At 43.9% G+C, this 10972-nt stretch overlaps 1 protein-coding gene across 1 annotated transcript in view; it reads left to right on the forward strand.

Moving 5' to 3' along the window:
- TMEM217B (transmembrane protein 217B) overlaps positions 1-10618 on the forward strand; it is a 28621-nt gene extending 18003 nt beyond the window's left edge. Inside the window, exon 2 of the mRNA XM_033863666.2 lies at positions 10037-10618. Within this exon, the coding sequence (XP_033719557.1) occupies positions 10064-10618 (555 nt within the window). The 5' untranslated portion in view covers positions 10037-10063. The remainder of the gene's footprint in view (positions 1-10036) is intronic.
- Positions 10619-10972: the final 354 nt, after the last annotated feature.

The following is a 10972-nucleotide window of genomic DNA, read 5'->3' on the forward strand; positions in this document are numbered from 1 at the left end:
AAAGGACACTGTTATTATCAAGCACTCTGTGAGTTCCTCTTTCCTTGTCTTGTCATTACCTCCTTATTGGTCAAAACGAAGAGGGTGAGGAATGAAATCAAACTGAATTGCAGTCTGGCAATCCTTTCATCTTGGTATATCTTCATCAGCCTTCAACCCACAGCTCTCTGATTTAACCCAGCGACAGGCAAACCTGTATTTATATCTGAGTGTCGTAGCGCAAAGAATAGTGTTGGGGCCTTGAGGTCGCTTTGTGTTACGGTTTTCCCCCCATGTCCTCTATACTATATTCCAGATAAGTGAAAGAATAAAAATAGAGAAAAATCATACTTCATTTTCTGTCTTGACTCCCCACCCCCCACATTTTTCAAGGAGCACAAAAGACACTTGTGGTTAATCAAAAGGTATTTGTTAAACTTTTCTGTCACTGTGCTGGACACTGCAGGAGGATACAGAAAAGTATAAAATATGAGGCCTGGCCTTGAGGACTTTTCAGTTTAGTGGGAGAAACGAAATCATGTCTATGAATCAATTAGCCAACCACATAAGACAGTACAAGATTACACACTATCACATAACAACAAACTTCACTTTGAATTCAGGTTCAGAAATTGTCAGAAGCAGTTTAAACCAGAATGGAAGACAAACCAAGCAAACCTCTACTTCAAACATTAGACATTATGTTAAGTGTCTGTTTACTTAATAGCTTTCTTGAGGTATAATTGACATACAGTAAACAGCACATGTTTAAAGAATATAATTTGATGAGTTTTGACACTAGTATATCCCAGTGAAACCATCACTGTAATTGAATTGGTGAACACAGGTATCACCCCCAAAAGTTTCCTCCTAATCCCTGTCTCCTGCCCCTTCTTGCACCACACACCCCCGCCATCACAAGGCACTGATTTGCTGTCCCTATATATTAGTTTGCATTTTCTAGAATTTTACATAAATGGCATCATACAGTATATAATCTTTATTTTTTTTTTTTTGGCCTGGCTTCTTTTGCTCAGCCTAAGACCTTAAAGAGTCACCCATGTCATTATGTATATTGATAGTTCATTCTTTATTGCTGAGTAGTATGCCACGGCATGAATGTACCACAGATTGTTTATCCATTTGCCCACTGAAAGACATAGAGTGGTTTGTAGTTTGGGACAATTATGAATAAGAACACTATAAGCAATTGTGTACAAGGCTTTGTGTGGATTTATGATTTCATTTATCTTGAGTAAATACCATTTTTACTTTTTAAGATACTAGCAAACTTTTTTCCAGAGGGGATGTACCATTTTATACTTCCAGTGTATGAGAATTCCAGTTCCTTCACATCCTTGCCAGTACTTCGTATAGACAATACATTTTTCATTTTAGCCATTCTAATATATATATATATATATATATATATATATATATATATATATACACACATAGAGAGAGAGAGAGAGTGAGTATATAGTGGCATCTCATTGTGGTTTTAACTTTCATTTCTTTAATAACAAATGATGTTGAGCATCTTTTCATGTGCTTATTTAGCATTCTTATATCTTTTTTGGTAAGGTGTCTGTTCAAATCTTTTGCCCATTTTTTTGTTTTATTCACTAGTTTGTCTTATTTTTTAGATTCCATATATAAGTGAAAACATACAGTATTTGTCTTTCTCTGTCTGATTTCACTAAGCATAATACCCTCCAGTTCCATCCATGTTGCTGCAAATGACAAATTTTCATTATTTTTTATGGCCGAGTAGTATTCCATTATATATATATGAATATGCATATTATATATATAATATATATATTGGAATATATATATAATATATATTCCATTCATCTGTTGATGGACATTTAGGTTGCCTCTACCTTTTGGGTATTGTGAATAATGCTGCTGTGACTATGGTTGTCCTCAAGTTTCATCTGTGTTGTAGCATGGGTCAGAATTTTCTTCCTTTTTAAGGCTGGGTAATACTCCATTATATGAATACACCACATTTTATTTATCCATTCATTCATTGACGGGCATTTGGGTAGTTTCCAACTTTTGGCTATTGTGACTAGTGCTGCTGTGAACGTTGGTATACAAGTATCTGTTTGAATCTCTGCTTTCAATTCTTCTGGTGGGTATATACTCAGAAGTGGAGTTGCTGGAAATATGATAATTCTATTTTTAATTTTTAGAGGAACTGTCATACTGTTTTCCTCCACAGAGGTACTATTTTACATTCCACCAACAGTGCACAAAGATTCTAATTTCTCCACAACCTCCCCAGCACTTATTATTTTGGTTTTTTGATAGTAACCATCCTAATGGGTATGAGGTGGTATCTCACTCTGTTTTTAATTTGCATTTCCCTAATGTTTAGTGATGTTGAGCATCTTTTCATGTGTTTATTGGTCCTTGTATATCTTCTTTGGAGAAATGTCCACTGAAGTCCTTTGCCCATGTTTAATCAGGTTATTTGTGTTGCTGTTGTTGGGTTATAGAAGTTCTTTATACATTCTTATTTATCACATATTTGATTAGCAAATAATTTCTCCTGTTCTATGGGTTGCCTTTCCACTCTATTGATGTGTCCTTTTTTAAAATTTATTTATTTTGGCTGCAAAGGGTCTTAGTTGCAGGATGCTGGATCTTCATTGCGACATGTGGGATCTTTGGTTGGAGCATGTGGGCTCTTAGTTGCGGCATGTGGGCTTCTTAGTTGTGGCATGTGAACTCTTAGTTGCAGCATTCATGCGAGATCTAGTTCCCCGACCAGGCATCGAACCCAGGCCCCCTGCATTGGGAGCGCAGAGTCTTACCCACTAGACCACCAGGGAAGTCCCTTGATGTGTCCTTTTATGCATGGAAGTTTTTCATTTTCGTGTGGTCCAATTTATTTTTTTTTCCTTTTTTCCCCTATGCTTTTGGTGTCATATTCAAGATATCATTGCCAAATCCAATGTCATGAAGCTTTCCCCTTAGTTTCATAGTTTTAACTCTTAGATTTAGGCCTTTGACTCATTTTGAGTTAATTTTTGTATATGGTGTGAGGTAAGGGTCTAACTTCCTTCTTTTGTGTGTGGATACCCAGTTTTCCCAATACCATTTGTTGGAAGGACTGTCCTTTTCCCCGTTGAATGGTCTAGTCACCCTGCTGAAAATCATTTGACCATATGTATTAGTCTGCTCAATCTACCATAACAAAATGCCATAGACTGGGTGGCTTAAAAAACAGAGGCTAGAGATACATGATCAAGGTGCCAGCAAATTCAGTTTCTGGTGAGAGTTCTCTTCCTGGCTTGAAGATATCCACCTTCTCTCTGTGTCATCGTATGGTCTTTCTTCTGTACACAGGTTGGGAGACAGAGTGAGCTCTCTGGTATCTCTTTGTCTTTTTATAAGGATACCAATCTTACTGGGTTAGAACCCCACCCTTATGACAACATTTAAGTTTTATGACCTCCCTAAAGGCCGTCTCTTCAAATACAGTCACATTGGGGGTTAGGGCTTCGACACATCGATTTTGGGGTGGGGGACACAATTTTGTCCATAACACCATATATGCAACAGTTTATTTACGGGCTCTCTATTCTATCCTATTGGTCTGTATGTCTGCCTTTATGCCAGACATTCACACTGTTTGATTAATATAGCTTTGTGATACATTTTGAAACCAGGAAGTGTGAGACCCTCAACTTTGTTCATCTTTTTTGAGATTGTTTTGGTCATTGGGGGTCCCTTGAGATCTTATATGAATTTTGGGATGTTTTGGTCATTGGGGGTCCCTTGAGATCTTATATGAATTTTAGGATGGATTTTTCTATTTCTTAAAAAAAATCCTGTTGGGACTTTGATAGGGATTACATTGAATCTGTAGATCGCTTTAGGTAGTATTGTCATCTTTTTTTTTAATAAATGTTTTTATTTTATTTTATTTATTTTTGGCCGCGTTCAGTCTTCGTTGCTGCGCACAGGCTTTCTCTAGTTGCGGCGAGCGCGGGCTACTCTTCGTTGTGGTGTGCAGGTTTTCTCATTGCGGTGGCTTCTCTTGCTGCAGAGCACGGGCTTTAGGCACGTGGGCTTCAGTAGTTGTGGCTCACAGGCTCTAGAGCGCAGGCTCAGTAGTTGTGGCACACGGGCCTAGTTGCTCTGCAGCACGTGGGATCTTCCTGCATGAGGGATCGAACCTGTGTCCCCTGCACTGACAGGCGGATTCTTAACCACTGCACCACCAGGGAAGCCCACTATTGTCATCTTTTTTTTTAATATATAAATTTATTTATTTTATTTTATTTATTTATTTTTGGCTGTGTTGGGTCTTCATTGCTGTGTGTGGGCTTTGTCTAATTGCAGTGGGCAGGGGCTACTCTTTGTTGCGGTGGGCAGGCTTTTCATTGCAGTGGCTTCTCTTGTTGCAGAACTCTAGGTGCACAGGCTTCAGTAGTTGTGGCACATGGGCTCAGTAGTTGTGGCTCACAGGCTCTAGAGCGCAGGCTCAGTAGTTGTGGCGCATGGGCTTAGTTGCTCCGAGGCATGTGGGATCTTCATGGACCAGGGCTCGAACCCATGTACCCTGCATTGGCAGGTGGTTTCTTAACCACTGCTCTACCAGGGAGGTCCCTGAACTTCATTATGTCTTGAGACCAGGTGTGATCTCAGTTAAAAGACCATGGGGGCTTCCCTGGTGGCACAGTGGTTGGGAGTCCGCCTGCCGATGCAGGGGACACAGGTTCGTGCCCCGGTCCGGGAAGATCCCACATGCCGCGGAGAGGCTGGGCCCGTGAGCCATGGCCGCTGGGCCTGCGCGTCTGGAGCCTGTGCTCTGCAGCAGGAGAGGCCACAACAGTGAGAGGCCCGCATACCGCAAAAAAAAAAAAAAAAAAAGGCCATGGGTTCAAGTCCCAATCTGAGTTACATGGTTTCAAAACCACTTCTTTCTGCCCCTCTCCCAGCTCAGCCAGGTAGAAACTCTACTCCAGATTGATGCAGCCAAGAACACAGGGTTCCCTTTCCCTTATCCCCCCAGTCAGGGTTTCCTTCCCAGGAGGAGCCAGACATTGGCATTTCTCACCTTGTGTCCCAGGTACCTGTTGCTGAGGCTAAGAGGTAGGGGCTCCCTTCTGATGCCTAGTCCCTACTCACGGGATGGAGGCATTACCTTAGGTGTGGCACCACTGAGAATACTGGGGTCCCAATTGCCCTTGCCCCAGGTTGTAAGGTAGTGGTTCCAATGACAGGAGAGGCAAGCCAGGAAGACCCCAGACTACTGTCTTCCCTTTCCCACAGAGCACTCAGCTCCTAAAGCAGGAGTATCACTAAGACAGAAGCATACAGTTGTCCCCTCCCCCAACGCCAGAGCCGTGGACCAGAGGTTTTGGCTGAGGCAGGGGAGAAGTAAGCCATAAAACAGATATTTGCAATCTCTCCCCCAAAGGAACTGGTTTTTACAACAGAGCAAGAAGTTCAAGCCTAAAGGTGTTCTAAATAGTGACAGTTGTGGCAAAAGGCAATTGAGAGATGTATAGATCACACAGGAAGATTCAGGCTAAACTGTAGGCTAGCTAGTTTTCAAGAGAGAAGTGGGGAAAGAAACAATTGGAAGAAGCCCTCCTGGGGTCAGAACAAACATCAAACACTGACTTCTGGAAATATTACTTCAGAGGAGACTGAATTTGATTGGATGGTCTATGGCGCAATTTATGCCCCTTGGCAGTACTGAAAACAATAGGGCAATCGGCCAGCAATTAGTAGGCCTTAACAGCTGGGTGTGGTCAAAGAAAGAGGGGGAAGAGTTCTGGCAAAACCACTGTTATCCTAGAATCACTGTGGGCATATCCTAAGCTGCACCTCTATGAGAAGCAACATCAGAGGCTTCACATGTGGGTGTTGGGTGGTGAGGGGGTGGGGTGGGGGGAAGAATGTAATTTACTAAAATAATCCAGCCAGTGACACTGAGCAGGGCCCTGTGGGGCTCCTGGGCACAAAGCCTTTCTGTGTCCCCCATTTCTTTGATTACTGGAAATAGCCTTCATTCAGCCTCCATTACCTTCCCCGACTTCCAATGGACAGATTCAAGCAGTTGTTATTTAGGAAAGGGAGGGGATGCCAGACAAGGGAGAAACAAACAGTCAAGAGAAACAATAGTGCAGCCTTGGGATAAGGTCACACAAAGATATCTTTGAGCTGTTTTTCAGATACTGAAACCCCCTCCAGGTGGGAGAAGGTAACGATTAATGATGGTATGCTGCCCACAAGCATGTGGACCCCAGAGGAGTTGAAAATTGAAGGTTGATGATGCTGACCCCTACTTACCTCACCATCAACCCATCAGAAGAATGCAAGCCCAACACTGCCTTGATCCTTATCACCTACCCCCCACCACAAGCCCTGTCTATAAAACCTCTCCCTATTCCCCAGGGAAGGGGCACAGTTTTTGAGGCCTAGCCTACTGTGTTCCCTCTTTGCCTGGCAAAGAAATAAAGCTACTCTTTCTCTTTCCTCTGAAATTCTGTCTCTGTATTACTATTTGGCACCAGGGTACAGAATACAAATTAATTTTTTATTTATTTTTGGCTGCATTGGGTCTTCATTGCTGCATGTGGGCTTTCTCTAGTTGCAGTGAGTGGGGGCTACTCTTCATTGTGGTGCATGGGCTTCTCATTGTGGTGGCTTCTCTTGTTGCAGAGCACGGGCTCTAGGCATGCGGGCTTCAGTAGTTGCAGCATGCAGGCTCAGTAGTTGTGGCACATGGGCCCTAGAGAGCTTGGGCTTCAGTAGTTGTGGCTCATGGGCTCAGTAGTTGTGGTGCGTGGGCTCTAGGGTGCGTGAGCTTCAGTAGTTGTGGCACACAAGCTCAGTAGTTGTGGCTTATGGGCTCTAGAGCACAGGCTCAGTAGTTGTGGCGCACGGGCTGAGTTGCTCCAAGGCATGTGGGATCTTCCTGGACCAGGGATCGAACCTGTGTCCCCTGTATTGGCAGGCAGATTCTTAACCACTGAGCCACCAGGGAAGTCCCACCATAATTTTAAAAAGTAAAGGAAAATACAATGGCAATTTCACATCAAATAGAGAATATCAATAAAGAGATAGAAGTTATAAAAAAAGAACCAAATGGAAATTCTGGAGTTTAAAAGTACAATAACTGAAATGAAAAACTCACTAGAGAAGCTCAGCAGTAGGTGTGAAGCGGCAGAGGGAATAATTAGTGAAGATAAGTGGTAGAGATTATGCAATCTGTTTTTCTGAACAGAGAGAAAAAGAGGTGAAGAAAAATAAACAGAGCCTCACAGAAATGTGGGACATTATTAAGCATACCAACCAACATATGCATAATGGGAGTATTGGAAGAAGAGGAGAGAGAGAAAGGAACTGAAAAAATATTTTAAGAAAAAAAATGGCTGAAAACTTCCCAAGTTTATTGAAAAAGATTAACCTACACATCCAGGAAACTCAATGAATTTCAATTAGGATAAATCAAAGAGATCCACAAGCAGACACTGCACAGTAAAAATGCTCAAGTCAACGTCAAGAAGAAAACCTTGAAAACAGCATAGGAAATAAGTCACTCGTCACTTAATAAGGGAATCCCAATAAGATTAACAGCTGATTTCTCAGCAGAAACAATGGAAGCCAGAGGGTAGTGGGAGAATAGCATATTCAAAGTGCTCCCCCGAACCACTGTTAATCAAAAATCCTATATCCAGCCAAGTTATATTTCAAAAACAAATGCTCAGATTCCCTCTGAGTTCCAGGTTGATGGAGGTGACTTCACGGTCGACATGTCTATTTGGATGTCCCAGGGGAATTCAAACCCACCATTTCCCAAAATGTCCTCATCATCTTCCCCACCCCCATAATAAGGAAAAATAATTCCTTCCTCCATGCTCTCCAGCTCAGTGCATGGGCCACCCTCCACCCAGGTGCTCATTCCAGACTCCTTCTCGCATAGCCCCAGGCCCCAAACACACAACCCCACATCCCTCTTCACTCCATTTCTTTCAACAGCCTCTCAACTTCTCTGCTTGCATCCACGTTTGCCCCCTTTCTGACGCATGGCCCCCACAGGAGCAAGAAAGATTTTTCTTAAATGCTCTGGAAGCTGCTCTGTGAGTAGGGATGAGGTTTAGTTGATGCGGACAGGGAAGTATCGGTGCAGCTATCCACCGGCCAGCACACTGCCTCTCCCACCCCACATGGGACCCTTCAGGGCCTGGGGTGCAGTGAGAGGTCTGTGTCTCAAGGACTGAACTGTGGAGTCACACATAGTTGGGAGGTTGGTGGGGAATAAGGTGTAAAACTATTTGGGCTGAACCTTGAAAATACTGTGCTGGTGGGGGAAAGGATAAACTGGGAGATTGGGATTGACATATACATGCTACTATACATAAAATAGATAACTCATAAGGACCTACTGTATAGCACAGGGAACTCTACTCAATACTCTGTAATGATCTATATGGGAACAGAATCTAAAAAAGAGTGGATATATGTCTAAATGATGTACTTTTCTGTACAGCAGAAACTAACACAACATTGTAAGTCAACTATACTCCAATAAAAAATTTTTAAACCTAAAAAAAGAAAAGAAAATATTATGCTGTGAAGTAAGCCAGACACAAAAAGACAAATACTGTATGATTCAATTTATATGGGGTACTTAGAGGTAGTCAGATTTATAGAGACAGAAAGTAGAATTAACAGGGGCTGGCGGGAGATGAGGGAGGAAGAATTAGTGTCTGATGAGTACAGAGTTCTTTCTTGGAGAATATGAAAAAGTTGAGGTGGGGGGTGGTGATGCTCGCACAACAGTATGAATGTACTTAACGCCACTGAATGGTACACTGAAAAAGGGTTAAAATGGTAAGATTTATGTTATGTATATTTTATCATAGCAATAAAACAATTGCTACTGACAAAAAAAAAAAGAATATTTGGGATTGATAGAGTGAGCGAGGAGAAGGCTGGAGGGAGGCGGATGGCAGCCTGTCTGTGCTCTGACAGGACTGAAGAGGAGCCCTGTCCAGCGACCTTAGAAGGAAACCATGCCGACCTTCCAACTGGTTGTCCCTCATCGGAAACACATCAGCCAGAGGCCTGCACGCGTTCCCCTCGTGTGTGACTCTTGCCCCTCTCTCTGCCCTCACAGTGGTAGCTGGCCAGTGTGGGGAATGAAGAGGAGGCAGCTTTGCTCTGGAGTTCTCCCAACTGGGAGCCAGTAAGAAGGCGATAGGATCTGGGAGGGACGATTGCTCCAGGGCCTGCCCTACCACAGCCTTGGGCCCTCCGCCATAAATACCTTCAACAGGTCTACGCGGGAGCTAGGCAGCTCCACCCTGGCTGGAGCCAGCCGCTAGAGTTCAGGTCTAACCTAGGTTGCAGCTGGGGGTCGGCCTGCTAGATTTTCACCTGAACGACCTGGCTTATCGTTGTGGCACCTTCACCCTGGGCAAACGAGATAGTCAGCCTTGGATCCATAAACCTTCTCCCATTCCATTCACTGCTGGCTGAATCCTGTGACTTGGGACAATTCTGGGTCAGACCCAGGGAGTAACTCAGGGAAATTACATTTTTAAGGGCTTGGAAGGGAAGAAAAAGGGGCCAAGGGGAAGGTCAGGGATGATTCTAGGCCCTTGAGAAGCCATGCTAGTTTTCTGAGAAAATGTGTTTCTTCGGAGAAACAAATATCCCAGTAGGAGCCCAGAACTGACTCTACCATTATTCCAGATACAGGAACTTCCTAATTCCCACAAGCCTGACACCAACAGGAGTACCCTTTGTGCCACCTTAAAGCATGGCTGCTGCTGGAAGAGCAGAGCTACCTGAAGATTATTCCAAGCCAGTGATGCCCTCACTTCCCAGTGATGTGCTCACCTGTAGCTAGTGAGGCCAGAGCAGCGTCAGAGCCCATGTCCCTTGACTTCCAGCCCATTGTCTGTCTATATACCCTTATTACTCTTAGCTCTTCCATTTACATCTAGTGGCTTGAGGATTTGTCCTGGGCTAGCCACTGCCCTCTTGTCAGGTATCTCCACAATTTTTTTTTTTTCTGCAGCCGATGCTCCGGTAAAACAAGTATAAAATGAATGACAAGAAGTTCTCCTTCATGGTGGGCATCTTCTGTAACCTCAACACCATCCAGTTCCTCATCTTTGAAGTGAACGAGGTTGCATACATCGGCTACGAGGACAACTTCAGCATCTACAAGGAGACAAAGTCTGAGCTAGTCTCTTGGGTCACGACCTACAAGAAGCACATCAACATCTGCCTATCCACCATCACCCTCATGGTCAGCTCCTTGTTCCTCTATTGCATCCACATCAGCAACTACGTGGGGCTGCTGTGTTACACCATGTGGATCATCACCTATGAGCTCCTCAGCTTCTCCGTGGTCCTGCTCACCAACGGGACCATCAAAGAGCAGTTCAAGGAGCTGAGGTACTTGCACTTGATTTTCCAGGTCTCCCGAATGATCCTGCACTTCTTCTGTCTGTCCTTCGTCACCAAGTATGCGTACTCCCTTTACAAGGACCTCAAGGCTTTAAGCAAGACAGGCCGCCGCAAACGCTCCTCTGTCGGTACAGTTGACTCGTGGTCACCTGTCGGGCTGGGAACCTTGTCCCACAAGTTAAACTAAACTGTGCCAGGAAGAAGGGAGAGAGAGGGACAGCGCTCCCCAGCGGTGGCTTGCCCTTCCCTGCCTGCCTTCTGCTGATTCTCCTTGCCTTTTCCGGCTTCTCGAGTTTTATGCGCTTAAGAATGACCCTTGGGGGAGGGAGGGTTGCGTGGATCAGTTATTATACATGTGTATTTGTGACTTGTTTTGGCATTTAATTATAGACCGCCCTTGTGCTTACTTAACCATCTCATTGCTGTATCCTGTTGTCTCTCATTGTACCCTCCTCTCTGCACTTTTCTCTTGTGGATTGCCCACTGATGCCTGGTTCTGCTGAATCCTTTATGAGCAGCGCTATTTGATAGAAATTTCTGC

This window comes from Tursiops truncatus, chromosome 10 (assembly GCF_011762595.2).
Source record: "Tursiops truncatus isolate mTurTru1 chromosome 10, mTurTru1.mat.Y, whole genome shotgun sequence".
NCBI classification, from domain to species: Eukaryota; Metazoa; Chordata; class Mammalia; order Artiodactyla; family Delphinidae; genus Tursiops; species Tursiops truncatus.